This window comes from Sorex fumeus, unplaced genomic scaffold (assembly GCF_029834395.1).
Source record: "Sorex fumeus unplaced genomic scaffold, SorFum_2.1 ptg000044l, whole genome shotgun sequence".
Classification (NCBI taxonomy): domain Eukaryota; kingdom Metazoa; phylum Chordata; class Mammalia; order Eulipotyphla; family Soricidae; genus Sorex; species Sorex fumeus.
Genome location: NW_026606101.1, coordinates 66910402 through 66929357, shown reverse-complemented (window position 1 = coordinate 66929357; position 18956 = coordinate 66910402). Strand labels below are relative to the sequence as shown.

The window sequence follows — 18956 nt, the reverse complement described above, 5'->3', positions numbered from 1 at the left end:
GCCCCTTCCACCCAGGCTTCATGGTGGCAGGAGGCAGGCCTCCTACCCCTGCTTTTTCTGGTTCCACAAATAAAATATTCACATGCAGCTGCTCTCTTTATCCTCACCGACCACCCACGCATCTTTATCCCTGTCTGTCCCAGCCAAGGGAGAGCTGCACACAAGTCCCCACACTCTCCTGGGCTCTCCCTCTGTGGTCACCAACCCACCCTCAGCCTCAAGTTCCTGCTCACTGGACTCTCCTGATGTGACTCCCCAGCTTCTCTCCCACCATCTCCCGACCCCTCCTTGCTCAGCCTTCTCACACCCCTTACCCTCATGGTCCTTCCACATCAGGACTACCCCTCACAGCTCCCAAAGCATTCAAAACAGAATCCCTCCGCCCTGCTCCCCTCCCCAACGTCACTGAAACACGCGGGGCTCTTTCTACCCCAGAGCCTCTGACTAGCTGCTCACTCTAAGCGCGTGGCCTGCTGCTGTCCACATGAGCAGCTACTTCCAGACACTGGCTTACATGTCACCTGTTCAGACAGGCCACCAAACAAAAGGCAGTGACAGTCAACTCTGTGGCATAAGGTTGCGTCAGCCTTTGACTTCTTCCGGGATTGCCCAACACAGTACTGCCAGGGCAATGTTGTGTGACTGTGGAAATGTGTGGTTCAGTATGGCAGCCACTAGGCACAGGGGTCTATAAAGACCCCGAGGTGTGATGAGTGTGACAGGGAAGCAGACCCCCTAACTCACCTCTAGTTGCTTTTGTGTAACTAGCACCATCCCTAGTGCCCATAGTGGACGGTGCAGAGCCAGTATGTTTATTTCTTTCAATGACTGTCTCCTCCTCCAAATGGAAACTCCCACTAGTCAGTCACTTTGCCACCTGGAGGAATGTGACTGTGGGTGCCCAGCTGAGTTTATTGCCTGTGTGCCCAGAACCTCTCAACTTCCCCATAGGTGCAGAAGAAGAGAGACTGCTCAGTCCCAGGCTGCTCTGACCATTAAGGGCCACTATTTGTTTGGTTCTGGGGGCCAAGTTCATAGTCAGGAAAACTGACTTCTCCCCCATACACCAAAGAGCTTGAGTCTCCAGACCCTCAAGTCAGAGTCAACCCTACACCAAGATGGATTTACACAGATTTCTTTATCACTGTGAGATAGACCCTTACGAAGTTGTTCATGATCAAGTTTCAGTCATACAGTGTTCCAACACTCATTTCTCCACTAGTGTACCTTTCCTAGCACCAGTGTCCCCAGTTTCCCTCCGATCATCTTCCACCCTACCGCCAGCCTGCCTCTATGGCAGGCACATTCTCTGTCTGCCTCTGTGTCTCTGTGTCTCTCTCTGTCTCTCTGTTTCTGTTTCTCTCTCTCTCTCTCTCTCTCTCTCTCTCTCTCTCTCTCTCTCTCGCTCTCTCCTTTTGGGCATTGTGGTTTGCAATACTGATACTGAAAGATTATTGTTAAGCAGATTTCTGAGTTCTCAAAGTCCCCAGTCAAATACTCTGGACCCTTCCCCTTGCTTTTTCGCCTGTGCCTGCAAAGGAAGTAGGTCACTAGATACCATCTATCTGTGGCCCTGCAAAGCCTCCTGAAGCTTTAGAATGAGGTCAGGACATCCTGGAATCAACTGCAGAGGGTCAAAGGAGAGGAAAGGCAAAACCGCCAACTCACCCCTGATACTCAACCGAATAGTGGACCTGATGTCCGGGCACAGTCACTGGGCTCCACGTCAGGAGATGCTTCATGTTCACTGATTGTACAGAGAGGTTCTGAGGGGCAGGCAGAATAGACATTCCTCCTGGAAAGGAGGCAGAGAGACACGCTGCAGGGGGTTAGGATAAGGAACTTATCTTAGCTCAGAACTTCCACTTAGTATTATGTGTTAATAATAAACCAGAGACAACTCCAACTTTATTACAGCCATATGAAAGCTGAGCACCCTTAATGCTAAATTTTGTCTAGCAATGTTTGCAGCATTCACCAATGGCCATTTAAGTTTAATAATGGCAAATGTTATTGAACACTCACCATGTTCTCTAGACCACGTGCTGGATGGTGACATGATTCACTCAGGTAAACCTTGAGACCATTCTTGGAATAAAGGCTTTAAGTATCTCTACTGTACACTTAAGGAAGCAGAGGTTCCTTCTTCACAACTCTTAAGTGACTTCCACCCAAGCAGGCTTGGTACTGCCACTTACAATGACACCTCAAGTAAGTTGTGTAACAATTGTTCTGTGTCTGTTGATGTTTCAGAGCCACAACTGGAGTTCTCAGGGGGTCACTGCTGGCTCTGCTCTCAGGGATCACTCCTGGTGAGGCTTGGGGGAACTTACAAGGTGCTGGGTCAGCCACATGCAAGGCAAGTGCCCTACCCATTGTACCTCATCCCCAACTATAAGTCGTATAACTTTAACCTTGCATAATTTCATGGTAAACCCATGGAGGCCCCTGCCAGCTCTTTATCATGCCTCTCTCCTGCTACTGCCATCCTTGGGGACCTAATTCTATCCTCCTTGCACCCCAATCAGGCCTCATGAACACAGCAGCTAGCTGGCAAGTGCAGTCTGTGCTGTGGGGGGAGGGTATCATGCCCCACTGCAGGCTTCTGAACTTGTGGGAGACGCCCCCACAAATGAGAGGGGCCCACGAGTACACACAGGGGAACCCCAGTTTACACACAGAGTGAAAGCTTGTAGAGTCATAAAGACATGAGGTTGTCGGAGGCCACGCCTTGCGTGTAATCCAGGGTGCATTCTGGACCTTCTATGGTGGCCTTTCTCTTGCCACTTTCACACACTCCTCCTACAATACCAACACCTGCCTCCTGGACTGTTACAGTCGCAGTGATAACATCAGCACTACAGTGAGGCCCACCTGGGCCCAGCGCATCTCTGTGCCCTTCTGCTGGCACCTGCTGTTGGTTATCAAGTTCCGTGACCACAAGGGATGAGGGTGTGGGGGACACCCCCTGTCTCTTCTGCTCCTTCTCTAATGTAGAACCTTAATCATGTACCTCCTTCTCACCCTTAGCATCCTTGGTCTCCCTATGAGGAAACACCTGGAGGTACCCTCAGAGGGGACTTCCTGTCCTCCCCACCCCTAACCTTTTATCACCCAAGGACTGAAAAGAAAGAGAGGCAGATGCGGGGGCGTCCTGGAAGTGTGGAATCGGTTTTCTGATAACTCCTCCACTGAACATATTTCTAGCAGGCTAGGGGCCGCAGGGTTGTGGGGGATTTAAAGCCATATAAATACAGAGACATGTCATCACTTCAAAGATCTCAAAAAGGAAATTCCCAGAACCAGATGTTTCCACTGAAGAATGCTATCAAATATTTAAAGAAAAATTAACCCTGAGCCAGAAAGAGAGTATAGGGGTTAAAACACTTACCTTGCATGTGGCCGACCCCATTCTATCCTGATACTACATTTGGTCTACCAAGGACTTCCAGGAGTGATCCCTGAGCACAGAGTCATAAATAAGCCCTGAACACCACTGGAAGGGAAGAAGGAAAGGAAAGGAAGAAGAAGAGGAAGAAAAAGAAAGAAGAGAAGGAGGAGGTGGTGGAGGAAGAGGAGGTGGAAGAAGAGGAGGAGGTGGAGGAAGAGGAAGAGAAGGTGGAGGAGGAGGAGAAGGAGGAGGAGGAGGAGGAGGAGATGGAGGAAAAGGAGGAGGAGGAGGAGGAGGATGAGGAGGATGAGGAGGAAGGAAGGGAGGAAGGAAGGAAGGAAGGAAGGAAGGAAGGAAGGAAGGAAGGAAGGAAGGAAGGAAGGGAGGGAAGAAGGAAGGAAGGAGTTTTATTTTACACACTCTCTTCCCAAAAAAGAAGAGGAAAGAACACTTTCCAATTCATTTAGTAGGTCATTATCATCCCGATACCAAAACCAAAGATGAGTCGGAAAAAACAGATACAGAATGATCTCTTTCATATGTGGATATGTGGTATCTAAAGACACACGGTAAGGAACAAACAAATAGCCAAAGCAATAAAAGGGAGAGCGGGGACACAGAAATGGATTTATGGGTGAGAGAGTGGGGTCGAGGGACAAGTCCAATGGTGGGTATGGTGCTGGAATGGTGTATATATGCAACTACATTCACAGTATTTAAGTGATGAAAGAAAATAATTGTAAAGAAATCTAAATCAAAGGGCAGACCAAAGTATCTTGTGCACTTAAAATGCAAAAATCTTCAACAAAGTCACACTAATCTAAATCCAATAATTTCTAAAAAGGGTTAAGTATCATGACCAAGTGGAATTTATCACAGGTATGCAAGGCTGCACATCTTTGTAAAGATCTTTAGAAAAATAATGTCAGTCAATAAAAAAAATTTACAAAACCAAACCCATTGATAATTAAAAACTCCCTTCAAGTTAAAAACATCAGGGAAGTATCTAAATTTTATAAGGATCTTATACCAAAAATCAACATATAAAATTACTTAAAGGTGAAACACTAATGCTTTTTTCCTAAATTGGGGAACAATGCAGAATGTCCACACTCACTACTTTTACTCATCATTGTAATAGAAATTGTAATAGAAATTCTAGCACCTGAAATAAAGCAAATAAAAAATATAGAAACATATTGATTGGAAAGTAATAAAACTTTCTCTATGTACTGTGGCATGATATACCTATGTAAAAAATCTCATAAAATCCCTTTTTAAAACCCCTAAAACTAAGTAGTGAGTTCAACTGTCACTGTCACTATCCTCCCACTGTTCATCAATTTTGTTAGAGCGGGTCGAGTAACATCTCCATTGTGACACTTGTTACTGTGTTTGGCATATTGAATATGTCACGGGTAGCTTGCCAGGCTTTGCTGTGCAGGCAAGATACTCTCAGTAGCTTGCTGGGCTCTCCGAGAGGGGCGGAGGAATCAAACCTGGGTCGGCCAGGTCCGCTGCATGCAAGGCAAACGCCCTACCCATTGTGCTATATAAGGAAAACAGAGACCTTATACTTCTATGGATTAGTAATGAACACATACACTAGAATTTAAGATACCAATTATAACTACACAAAATAAAAATATAAAAAAGCAATAGATAAAAAAACTAACAATAATTAGGACTTGTATGGAGAATACTCCACAATGCTGGTAAAAGCTACCTTAAAAATCCCCAATTATATAAGGGCACAGAGCTAGTATAGGAGGGAAGGCACTTGCCTTGCATGCTGTGTTGGCTATGACCATGGTTCTAACTCATGGCACTACACATAGTCCCCTGGGCACCACCGAGATATCACTCTTGAGCACTGAGCCAGAAATAGCCCCTGAACACTGCAGAGTGTGGTTCAAATGCCCCACTCCGCAAACAGCTAAATAGAGAAGAGACATATGGATTTAAGAGATTAGAGTATTCAATATAGCTTAAATGGTAAATATCTCCAAACTGATAAAACAAATTTAGCACAATTTCTATTGAAAGTTCAGCAAGCTTTGAGGTCAGAACAATAGTACAGTGGGTAGGGAGTTTGCCTTGCATGCAGCCAACCTAGGTTTGATCCCTGGCATCCTATATGCCCGCCCCCCCCCCCCCCGCCCCCAAGCACTGCCAGGAGTAATTCCTGAGTGCAGAGCCAGGAGTAACCACTGAGCATTGCCAGGTGTGACTCAAAAAGTTGAAAGGAAGGAAGGAAGGAAGGGAGGGAGGGAGGGAGGGAGGGAGGGAGGGAGGGAGGGAGGAAAGAAAGAAAGAAAGAAAGAGAAAGAAAGAAAGAAAGAAAGAAAGAAAGAAAGAAAGAAAGAAAGAAAGAGAAAGAAAGAAAGAAAGTGCAGCAAGGTTTATTGGACATATAGATAAGATCTTTCTAAAAGTGTAGCACTGTTCTCCTGTTGTTTATCTATTTGCTCCAGAAGGTCCAGTAGCACATCTCCATTTTGAGACTTGTTGTTACTGTGTTTTTGAGACTTGTTGTTACTGTGTTTGGCATATGAAAATGTCACGGGTACCTTGTCAGGCTTTACTGTGTGAGTCAGATACTCCTGGTAGCTTGTGGGGCTCTCCGAGAGGGGTGAAGGAATCGAACCTGGGTCAGCTGGGCCCGGCCGCGTGCAAGGCAAACGCCCTACAGCTGTCCTATTGCTCCAGCCCCCCCCCAAAAAAAGAGGCCAAGAAAGTAGAATAATGGGGGAATGGGGGGTGGGAGGGATACTGGGATTCGTGGTGGTGGGAAATGGGCACTGGTGGGGGGGTGGGTATTTGATCATTGTATAATTGAAACCCAAGCACAAAAATTTGTAAGTCTACAACTATACGTCATGATGTCTCACTAATAAAAATTTAAAAAAAACAAAAACCAAAACTATTTTTTGAAAGAATAAAGCAGGAGAACCAAAGATAATACAGAGATTTAGGTTCTTGTCTTGCATGTGGCAGACCTGGCTCTAAGCTGAACTAAGACTGGAGATGCTTGCTTTGCATTCAGTCAACCCCAGTTCAATCCCCAGCACTGTATATGTCTCTCCAAGCACAGGCAAGAGAAATTCCTGAGCACAGAGTTAGGAGTAAGCCCTGAGCATTGTCTGGTGTACCCACCCCATTTCTCTCCTGCTCCTCCACCCCCAAAGCCCTGCAAGGCCTCCAACATGCATTTGAGACTGAGTACTACTGATCTAGACCTTATTTTTTGGTAACTGAGTAGTCAAACTATCAAAGTTAAGTCCCCAAATGCCATAAACTAAATGTCCTAAAATAAATGCAATAAACTAAAATGCCACAAATGGAAATGCCATGAACAAAATAAATGTCCAAAACTCATAAACATACACTTAATGTATTTTCCAGCCAGCTCTTAGGTTTCCTGACAACAAGGACATTGCTTCTTCCATCTCTGACAGCACCTGGCCTAGAACCTGGGATATGACTACTCAGAAAGGTTCTGTGAAGTGTGGAGTGAAAACTAAATAATTGAACCATGTCTTGGCTCCCTCTGTTGAAATTCGCCTCAACCTTATTTTCCCCCCTTAAAAGCCTAGCCTATCATTCTTAAATTAGACCCTTTGCAGGTCTGATTTGTGGTTAGACTCAATGATTTATGTTGAGCACCTTTTATGTTTGTGTTTCCTAAAATCTTGAGTTGATAGTGAGAATGTAGCATCAGAGCCTTGGGAAGCTTCTCCAGGGAGAAATCTTTGCATCTTCTCTCTGGAATGAGGCCACACTAGCTTTTCCCCACTGGCCAGCTGTCAACTCCTCTTGTTTAAATAGAGCCGCTTCTGTCACCTTTACCTCCCACAGTCCTTATGGCAAATGCATCAGAACAACTTCCTCTGTATTTCCACCTGTATTTCTTTTTATCTGACCCTCTTCCTGTTCTAGCCTGCTTCCAAGTCTCTCTTCATTGCAAGATGGACAAAGCCATATCCAGAGTCAAATTCTAGTTCTTTCTCTTCTCTATTTAGGTACTTGGGAGGCGAGGGACCAAAAACCTGCACCTTGGGGCTGGAGAGATAGTATAGCCGGAAAAGCACCTGCCTTGGAGCCAGCCTGGGTTTGACCCTCAGCACACCATATGGTCCCCTGAAGCCCTGCCAGGAATAATCTCTGAGCGCAAAATCAGGAATAAACCCTGAGCACAGTTGGCTGTAACCCCCAAACAAACAAAAACACAAAAGCCTGAGCCTCTCTGACAGCTGTTAGGGTATACAATGGAAAGGACATCACCTACCTACCTACAGGATTGATGTGAGAAGCTAAGAGAATATATTTGGTTTTTGTTTGTTTGCTTGCTTGTTTTTTTGCCGGTGGAGAGCAGTGTGTGCAACTCAGAATGGCAGTTGAGATTGTCAGTGTTGTTATTACATTGGTAGTGAGGACAGACTCTGATTTGGAAGAGACAGGGCAGCACTCGTCCGACCCAAATTAAATTCCCAGCATCCCATTATGGTCCCCTTAGCACCGCCAGGATTCGTTCCTGAGTGCAGAGCCAGGAGTAACCCCTGTGCATCACCAGGTGTGATCCAAAAAGAAAAAAAAGTGTAAGCTAACTTCTAGGCCTATTTAAAATAGGGATTTCTAGGTAAAGGCCTAAAACTAATTGCCCACTAAAGAAAATGCTAACCTTTTTCCTTTCATTTGACCTCCCCATCTTCTCTCTTGGCTTAGTGAAAGAAAGTGTCCTGGACAGTTTATTTGTCCCAACAACTAACTGACCAACTAATGTCCAATCAGCCGATATGCTTCACCTAGGTTATGGGGTATGGGAACACCAGGAAAGTGGCCCAGGCTCTTTCCTCAGACCAGTGTAGGTAGCAGAGGTCACTCACCAGAACACTGTAGGTCAAGGTTCAAAGGGAAAAGAAGTCTGGAAAGGATTAATAGGAAGAGGGAATCATCTAGAACAACAGAGAGAGGAGGGTCTTGGAATAGGGAAAATAACTGGAGCCGTGCCTGTCATGGGAAGTTATAACCTTAAAAGCTAGGAAAAGAAGTGAGTGTATATAATATGCGGACTGTGAAGAGAGTAGCTGCCTGAGATATGTATGTTTTTTTTTAAAGTGAGAAAGAATAATCTGCATAGGTCATGAAATAGGGATCTGTATAGATCATGAATAGATCCATATATTATGTGCTGAGTGTCTGGGAATTGTGAGGGTTTTTGTTTGCTTTGTGACATCAGGCTCTAACCTCTGGCCTCATAAATACAAGGCATATGCTCTTCTGAGCCACATTCATAGCCCGATAAAGGTTTTTTGAGGGGCCGGGGCATGGAGGGCGAGGTTAAACTCTGCAGTGCTCAGGGATCACTCCTGGTGGTGATGAGGGGACATATGTGTTACTGGAATTGAATCTGGGTGGCCATGTGCAAGTCAAGTGCCTTAACCCCATATTAACTCTCAACCCACGTAAATGTTTTTAAGCTAGGGAGGAACATCAAAAAATTTGATGTTTAAGCCATTTCTGCACATTATCTAATTGATCTTACCACTGATCTTTTACCTGATTTAAACTAACAGCATAATGAGCTCTTACTGTTTATATTATATAATATAGTATCCAGGATCTTAGAGTATTTAAATTAGAAATATTTCTTAAATGTGATTTGTCATGATGAATTATTAAAGGTCTAGGAGCTTTGGTTTTGGAATACTAAAGCATGTTGGTACATGCAGATAGTAGTGAACCAGAGAAAATTATGTAATCTTCCTGGCAGGAAAAATGCCCAAACCAATTATTTTAAAAAATACTATATAATATCTGACTGCTGCTTTTTTTCTACAGTGAACAGGAAAGAAATATAATTTTTATAAGATTTATACTCAACATTAAGGCTGCAAATTATCTTTTAATGCAATGTGTGAAAAAAAAAAGTTGAACTATCCATATTAAACTTCAACCTGTCCTTACAGTTAATACCTTGCAGGTACCAACAGAAAGACTGAGATACTCATGTTGAGACTTTTAGAACCAGATGAGTTATATAACAAAAAATGCATGTTCATCTGCTAACTTTTAGACTACTGGTTTTGATGCTTTATCCATACAGTTCTGTGGACATTAGAAGAGAGTTTTTCATTAGATTATTTTTCACTTAGAGATGTGGAGATGGTAGCTTTAGAGGTGAGAAATATTTTTTACAAGCTATCAAGATGTCCTACGCATATAGTTCAACACAAATGCTCGGAAAGTAATTTTCACCTTCTTGAACTATTTTCAAGTCCCAGATTATTGCCTAATTTGTGCTTACCTGTGAGCAAACACGGAATCAAGATGTAGAAAATCCATGTAAGACTTGTCAAGATTTCTTCTAGGACCATTGTGAGGTGTGGGGTTTGCACTCAGCTTCACTTGGAGCATAGTTTCCTTCCGGAAGGAAGTTGTCTATCCATCCTTGCTTCAGAATGCAGATGCTGGAACTGAAATGTAAGTGGCTGTGAAGCCTGAATTGCTGGGGAAGGAAGAGCCAGCCCAGACAGCTCAGAAGGGGCGGGCTAACGCAGCACCCTCCTTTCTGCCAGTGCAGATACTGCATCAGAGGGAGCGGCCTGGGAGAGTTCCAGAGGAAAAAAAGGAGCTTTAGAATCAACCCGAGGGTGGAGCTGGGGGGTAGTAAACCAAGGCGATATCCTGGGACACACTGCACGTGACTAAAGGCCCAATAGCAGTGCGCAGACAAGATTGTTTTACCCTCTAGTCAGAGTTGTCCTCCTCAAATTCTCCCTGTTGCAAGTTCATTTATTCTCCCTGCTGCAAGCACTGTTAGCTCTTAGGGTATGTTATTCAGGGTATCTTAGCTCTTATAGGCTAGAGAGATGGCTGAAAGGGATAGGCACGTTTTCCATGCAGCAGTCCTGGGTCTGATCCATAGCACCACACAATCCTCTGAGAACTACCAGGAGAGACCACTGAGCACAGAACCAATAGTGACTGTGAAACAAAGCCAAAATTGAAAAAATTAAAATAAATTAAAAATAGCACCTGCACGGCAGAGCCTGGCAAGCTCCCCGTGACGTACTCGATATGCCAAACACAGTAACAACAAAGTCTCCAATGGAGACGTTACTGGGCCCGCTCAAGCAAATCGACGAACAACAGGAGGGCCTTTACCTTTACCTTTTCGGGCTGGAGCGATAGCACAGCGGTAGGGCGTTTGCCTTGCACGCAGCCAACATGGCCAACCCGTTTGATCCCTCCGCCCCTCTCGGAGAGCCCGGCAAGCTACCGAGAGTATCTCGCCCGCACAGCAGAGCCTGGCAAGCTCCCCGTGACGTACTCGATATGCCAAACACAGTAACAACAAAGTCTCACAATGGAGACGTTACTGGGCCTGCTCGAGCAAAAATAGCACTGCACTGTCTTCCCGTTTTTCATCAGTTTGCTCGAGCGGGCACCAGTAACGTCTCCACTGTGAGACTTGTTACTGTTTTTGGCATATCGAATTCATCACAAGTAGCTTGCCAGGCTTTGCTGTGCAGGTAGGATACTCTCACTAGCTTGTTGGGCTCTCCGAGAAGGGTGGAGGAATTGAACACGGGTCGGCCGTGTGCAAGGCAAATGCCCTACCCTCTGTGCTATCGCTCCAGCCCAAATTAAAAATAAATGTAAAATAAAATTAGAAGTTAAAAAAAAAGTGCATACCTTTTTTAAAGTCAGGGGGTATGGCGCCCAAGAAATAATACAGAAGATAGGGTTTTTGTCTTGCACATGGCCAATCTGGGTTCAATCCCTGGTATCCCATATGGTTTCCCAAGCAACATCTGGAGTGATTCCAGAGTGAGAGCCAGGAGTAACCCCTGAGCATAGCTGGGTGTGGTCCAAAAAGATAAATAAATAAATAAAGTCAGGGGGTGAAGAATTACATGTATATGTATATGTGCATACATACATATGTATATATGTGTACAGACACATATACATGTGAACATATACATATATATATATTTCACATTAGCTTGCAGTTTCAAAAAGAAAACCTGGAAGCAGATTATAATCTAACAAAACCAGGACAGAGAGGAGTGGAAATTGGAAAGACAAAGGAGAAAACTAGAATAAAACTCTTTTGAGTTAAAATTTTTTATTGTGGCAAAATAAACAACATAAAATTTACAATTTTAAACTAGTTTTTAGCATACAGTTCAGTGATACTAACTACATTCTTATTGTTGGACAGCCATCACCATCATTCTTCCCCATAATTCTTTTATATAATACTGATATCCATTAAAGAGTAACTTTTCATTCTTCTATCCCCTCCCCCATTCTAAGCTTCTGGAAGCCACCTTTCTGTCATCTTTTTTTGGCAGGGGTTGCCACACCTGTTGATGCTCCCGGCTTACTCTGGCTCTGTGCTCAGGGGTCACTCCTGGTGGACTCGGGGGATCACATGTGATGCAGGGAATTAAGCCCGGATGGCTGAATGTCAGGTAAGTACCCTACCAGCTGTCACTTTGGCCCTTTTTATGTCTTTCTGTACTGTCTGTCTCTATGATATCTGTTAATCAAAATATTTCACGAAAGTGGATTTATGCAGCATTTCTCTGAGACTTAGCATGAGAAATTCACTTACTCTTTGACTTTGTATTCCATTAGTACTGCATGTTTACCCATGTTGTAGCATATGGCAGAATTCCTTCCTTTTTAAAATTAAATAATATTCCCTTAAATATAAATGATATAAAATTATATATTAGAATAATATTAAAAATAAATAATATAAATATCATTTTGCTTATTCATTCATTGATGGATTCTTAGGTTGCATCTACAATTTAAGTGATAGTGAAAATGTTATGGACATGGATTCACAGATATCTTTGAGACTCTACTTTCAAATTATCTGGAAACTGTAATTTTTACATGCCTTGATTACTGATCAAGTAAATATAGTTTTGAAAAATTAATTTTCAGTGTGGTACCACTCTGGGCCTCTAGAGCCAGCATTACCCAGCCACTCCAGCACTGCTAAGAGCTTTATCTGGTGATGTTGAAGTACCAGGTACCAGGTGATATTAGGGTACCAGGTAGGTGTTGTTAAGGTACCTACTGAGGATCAAACCTGGCCATAGTAACTTATTAACTGTTAGAAAAGATGCATATAAGAGTACTCATAAATCTCTCTGGGTTCAAGGGGACAGAGAACAGAGATCCTCTGCCCGCATCCCCTGTCTCTGGCACCTCAGCAGTCATGCCCATAAACCACCTCTGGCTGGTGCCAGATAATCTCATCATCGGCCACCATCCAGATGGCATGTCCTTCTCTCCCAGAAGGGAACATAACATGACACTTGCCATAATCATGCCTCTGGACCCTGTGCCAGGTTGTAGGAGAGGTAGGCAGGAGAGACACCTACCCACCCCTTGGGACCCAGCCCCAGCAGCCAAAAACCTCCAGAACTCAACCACCACCCTGCTCACGGCTGCTCTCCACATGCTCGGGCCAAGCTTTACCCATGAGTGAACCTATTCCTGGACCGTGTGGCCAATACTTCATACCACACACCACCCACACTCCAAGACTACTGTACAACATTTGATGGGGTTCAAAGTAGGAAGAAACCAATCTTAGAGGAATATATGGGCTGGAGCGATAGCACAGCGTTAGGGCGTTTGCCTTGCACGCAGCCAACATGGCCAACCTGAATTCGATTCCTCTGCCCCTCTCGGAGAGCCCGGCAAGCTACCGAGAGTATCTCGTCCGCATGGCAGAGCCTGGCAAGCTCCCCGTGACGTATTCGATATGCCAAACACAGTAACAACAAAGTCTCCAATGGAGATGTTACTGGGCCTGCTCAAGCAAATCGATGATCAACGGGAGGGCCTTTACCTTTACCTTATATATAAGCACATAAGGCTCAACCTTTAACATGTTAGTGATCTCTTATAGAAGGGATAAATGGTAAAATACAACAATCTTCACATTCTTTCCTCTAAGAATAGTGTTTTGTAGCATTTTCAGTGGTTTTTCATAACAAACAATACAAAATATATTATTTTAATTCTGCAGGGATTGAGATTCAGGATGGAAACATCTGAAATATAGTGATCAGAAAGTATAATGGTGGTGGGATTGGTGTTTGAATATTAAATATAATCAAATATTGTGAACTACCTTACAAAATAAAAAAATTAAAAAAAATATATGTTACAGCCCTCCACACTGTTGGGTATGTTCAAGAACAATAAAAAAGAAAAGAATTAAAAATAAAAAAGAGTACTCATAAATCAAGGCTGAAGCAATAGTACAGCAGGTAGAGCATTAGCCTTGCATATGGTCAACCTGGGTTTGATCCTCAGCACTCCATGTGGTTCCCTGAAGCCACCAGGGTTGAGTGATTCCTGAGCTCAAGCTGGGAGTAAGCCCTGAGCACATCAGGTGTGGCCCCAAAGCAAAAACAAAAATAGAATATCCATAAACCAACATTGAAAATGAACTGGCAGATATTCATAAAGAGCACTAAGGAGAAATACCTAATTCAGCCTTGAGGGATGAGAAAATTTTCTGGAGGAAAGGGTGAAAAGGAAGAGTATTGAACACCAAAAAAATACAAGGTGGAGCCAGGAATGTGGCTCTACTGCAGAGCACTTGTCTTGCAATGCACAAGACCTGAGGTCAGTCCCTGCCACTGAAAATAGAAAATTGTCAGGAATGATGGGTTTAGGAAAGTACAAGAAGTTTGGTGAAACTGGGGTGCAAGATTAAAGTGGCAAGAAATGGGACACAAATAGCAGATAGAATTAGGAATTCAGAGAGCATTGAATGCCTTATTGATGATCTTCAAGTTTATCTTGAGAGTAAAGAAGGTCAAAAGAGAGGTTTAAAGGTAAATTTTGGGAACTGGACAGATAGTACAGTGGGTAGGGCATTTGCCCTGCATGCAACTGATCTGGGTTCAATTCCCAGCACCCAACATGGTTCCACAAGCATGCTAGAAGTAATTCCAGAGTGCACAGCCAGAAATAATCCCTGGGCATCACCATGTGTGGCTCAAAAAAAAAATTCAAAAAATTAAAAGCTCAAATCTGATCTTGGATTTAAGCTTTGAAAAGTTTATGACTATATCAATTATTCATAACAAGCAATACAAAATAAATTATTTAGCATCTGCCTTTGGGGCAAGCGTGGGTGGTAGTGGGAAAACTTGACTCAAAATAATGGTGGGGAAAGGTGTAATGGTGATGGGGATTGGTGTTGAAATATTGAATGCAATCAATTACTGTGAACAATTCTTTGAAAATTGAATTAAGTTTTTAAAAAAGAAAATGTTATGGTTAGAATAAAGAAAACAGTGGGAAAGAGCCAGACTGGTGGGTTAAATTATGTGTGTCCGTTAAGGGAGAGAAGTTTTTGACATTCACTAGGTGTTTCTGCCTATGGGAAAAAAAGAACTAAATTCAAAAAATAAAGATAGGGGTCAGAATGATAGTACAGTGGGTAGGGCATTTGGCTTGCATGTAGCCAACCTGTGTTTGATCCCCAGTATGTATAGTCCCCCAAGCATCACCAGGAGTAACTCTTGAGTGCAGAGTCAGGAGTGACCGACCCCTGGCTGTGACCCAAAAAATAAAAGAAAAAAACAGATGGTAGATTTGACAGTTTCTAGATACTAAGTAAATTGAAAGGGTGGGGAAGGAGGCTACAAACATGACTTTCAGGTTCTAGTTTGAGTAACTGGGTGGATGACAATATTCATCCAAAATAATGGATAGGAGGGTGGAGTGGGAATTAAAGCAAGCACGATTGGGGCGGTAGAGAATAATGTTGCATGTACTCAGCTAGATATTTGAACTTGAGAGACTTACACAAGCAGAGGGACTCTCCAATATGCAAATCATCTCATGTCAGGAGTATACACCATCTCCCTTACCTTCAGCATTTCAGTGGTAGCTGAAGCCAGGATGTGCTGAGGGCACTCATGAAGAGTACAAAGATTAAGGAGACATGTGGAGGTACTTCCACAGAAGACCCAAAGTTAAGGAACAGCACAAGGGTTGGAGAGATAGTACAGGACATTAGGCACTTGCTTTGCATGCAGCTGAATTGGGTTGAATCTGTCACATACACTGTCCCTCTGAGCACTGCTAGAGGTTGCTCCTGAGCACAGAGTCATAAATAACCCCTGAGCACTGGGGTGTGTGGCCACCTACCCCCTCCCCACTGCCCCACAACAAAAAAAGACCAGTACAAGGAAAAGGAAGATTGTGGGGGGGGGGCAGGGGGAGAAGGGGGAATAGATCTGAGAGGTGGTCCTGGAAATGATAAAGAACGGAGTTATGATGAAGGGAGTAGAAAAGTATCACCAAGTTGATGACTGAAAAGTGTTCCCTGCAGCCTTTGGGATATAAATGACCCAGATTCACTGCTTCAGGACTCATCTCAGAAGAAATGCCAAGCAATGAAACTTCTAGGTTCACAGGTCTTGAGGCCAAAAACTCTGGGACCTGCTCGGGAGGGGTGTGGGCCAAGTCTCAGCAGCCACACCTACACTCCACGGCGCCCAGCGTATAAACATCCAGCTTCACAGCTTCACAACTAATCTCAAGATGCCAAGCCAAAGAATTGTCCCAGTTCTGCAGCTCCTAGAGCATACAGCTACATACATGGTCGTACGACACCTCCAAGTTCTACAATACTGACAGCTCAGTAGGAGCGCACAGCAAATTAGATGGAAAAGTAGCACAGAAGACCACTAAGTTCAATAAGCAAAAACAGTAGCAGAGAAGGCTCAGCTAGCAGCAACCAGCTCAGGAAATCCTCCATGACTGTAACAATACCATGGTGAGGTATAACAATTTTCACAAATTATCTTTTACTGAACTATTATTCTATATTCTATTTACCATTTTGTTGTAAAAAGTAATATAAAATAAATCATTTTGTGCCTGCCAAAGGGGCGGTCTTGGGAAGTGTGTGGGAAACTGAAGATGATGGTGGAGGGAAGGTCACACTGGTGGTAGGATTTGTATCGAACCACCAAATGCTTGAAACAACTGTGTTACGAGCAACTTTGTAAACCATGATCTTAAAACATCACTATCACTTTCCACCTGTTGTTCATCGATTTGCTCGAGCGGGCCCAGTAACATCTCCATCGTGAGACTTGTTGTTACTGTGTTTGGCATATCGAATATGTCACGGGGAGCTTGCCAGGCTTTGCCATGTGGGCGAGATACTCTCGGTAGCTTACCGGGCTCTCTGAGAGGGGCAGAGGAATCGAACTCAGGTCAGCCAGGTTGGCTGCGTGCAAGGCAAACACCCTACCCGCTGTGCTATCGCTCCAGCCCGATCTTAAAGATAGGTAAAACAAAACAAAAAGTGTTCCCTGGATCTATGTCAGAGGTCATTCGTAAATTCAGTAGAGAGAAGTTTCATTGTAGATCTTGGATTAGAAACCAGAAACTAGGTTGAGGGCTGGAGCGATAGCACAGCGGGTAGGGCGTTCGCCTTACAAGCGGCCAACATGGCCGACCCGAGTTCGATTCCTCCGCCCTCTTGGAGAGCCTGGCAAGCTACCAAGAGTATTGAATATGCCAGACACAGTAACAACAAAGTCTCCAATGGAGACGTTACTGGGCCCGCTCGAGCAAATCGACGATCAACGGGAGGGCCTTTACCTTTACCTTTACCTTTATGAAGAGGAAAAAAAACTAAAAAGCAACTCCATGAACTTTGGGTTTTCCCTCCAGTTTCAATTATAAAAAAAGGGGGTCAGAGAGGTAGTACAGGGTTAAGGCTCTTGCCTTGCATGTATCAAACCTAGTATAATTCCCCAGCACCACAGATGGTCCCCTGAGTCCCATCAGGAGTGACCACATAACATAGAACTAGGAGTAAGCCCTGAGTGCTGCCTGCTGTGGCCCAAATAGAATAGATATGAGATCTGGAAATATAATAAATGCGGACAAAACAGTGCCAAGAACACATTAGGTCTTCATATGCAGTGTTAATCTTTCGTTGCTATGAATAGTGGCAGCAACTACATTATTTATTTGCTCTGACTTCCTGGCAGCATGCTCATCTTTCAGACTTCTCTTTGGAGATACTCTGTAGATGGCAGCAGTTAAAAGCACTGGTTCTGGAACCAGTCTGCCTAGGTTGGCACACAGGCTCTACACATACTAGTTGTATTGGGTGTTTTTGTTTTGGTTTTTTTGGTCACACCCAGTGATGTTCAGAGGTTACTCCTGGTTCTGCACTCAGAAATCACTCCTGGCCATGCTCGGAGGAATAAATGGGATGCCAGATTCAAACCTGGGCAAATGCTCTACCAGCTGTACTATGGCATCAGCCCATGTTTTCATTTTAAGGCAAGTCACTGAAACAATGTTTTTAGCGTTCTGAACTTGATCTTTGAGGCAACTGTAATATCTAATTCACAGGACTGTCCTAAAGACTATATGAGATGATATACAGAACAGGGTCTAGCAAAGTAAGTCTAGGCATTGGCTGTGATTTTTTTTTTTCTTTTTGACTATTCCAAGGTAAAGAACACTTTGGTGCTGACAGCACTGAGTCAGTGACCACCAGGTAGTCACAAGCTAGGCTTGTCGACCTCTGGTTATCTTAGACTCACCCAGTCTCTCCAGCTCTCGTAGCGTCTGATTCTTGTCTTTGGATCTGGACACACAACCTGGGAGTTTTCAGACATGTTGACCCCCCAGATCTTATCTTTGTTCTCCCCACCCTGGCTTCCTGATTCTTCCTTCTGAAATCCATTTCTATAGTTTCTACATGTTAAAGGTGAATAAAAGTCAGCATGTACTGGATTATCTATTGTGTGCCAGAAATCATCCTAAAGGCTTTCCATAATTATTGCATTTTCATATATTATACAACAGGCACAGAAGATAAAACTTGATGTATACTCAGTGTTTCTCATCTGAAAAGTTAGACTTACTATAAATTACACAGCAGGTCAGGGTGGAGACAGAATTCCATTTGAGGTGTGTCTGAACTTCACATTCTTTTTCCTCACCAAATTTACCCCCAATTAACTCCAGAGGCTCACAATGTGACTGATGGAAATAGAGTAAATGATAGATTAGCTAAAGCTTTAGAAAGTTTCAAAGATGTAGCCATTTAGATTTGGGTAGGGGATGCAGTCACAGTTCAGCATTTCATCTGAGAAAATGACATGGGAAAGGCCCATGGACAGGGAGAGTTAAGGGGAATATGGACTAAAAGGTGAGAAAACAGAACATGGGAGAAAGACTAACGAGCAATGCAGTGGAGGAGGAAGGGTACCTGTTCACCAATCCCTGGGATCACCTAAGAAAGCCCTTCCAGCGCTGGCATGTTAACCAGGAAGCCTGCTAGTCCTTCACAAGTCACTGCAAGAAGTCTGCTCTGGGCTCAACACACTTCAAGGGGTCTGTCCTCAGACCTGGCTCATTACACAGAACTCAACCACTCTTCCTCTGGACAAGCCATTCTGTTGAGTGAGAACTTCCAGAGGGCTGCACCTCACCTGCGAGTTCCTGCCTTTGCCCAGACAGCCCAACTGACTGA

General features: G+C 43.9%; 1 protein-coding gene across 1 annotated transcript in view; it reads right to left on the bottom strand.

The window, feature by feature from the left end:
• Positions 1–18096, bottom strand: part of IL20RB (interleukin 20 receptor subunit beta) — a 29017-nt gene extending 10921 nt beyond the window's left edge. The window contains exons 1-4 of the mRNA XM_056122047.1: positions 18022–18096; positions 15934–16027; positions 9699–9788; positions 1669–1795 (exon numbers count right to left, since the gene is read on the bottom strand). Of these exons, the coding sequence (XP_055978022.1) occupies positions 1669–1795; positions 9699–9788; positions 15934–16027; positions 18022–18096 (386 nt within the window). The remainder of the gene's footprint in view (positions 1–1668; positions 1796–9698; positions 9789–15933; positions 16028–18021) is intronic.
• Between the last annotated feature and the right edge of the window lie 860 nt (positions 18097–18956).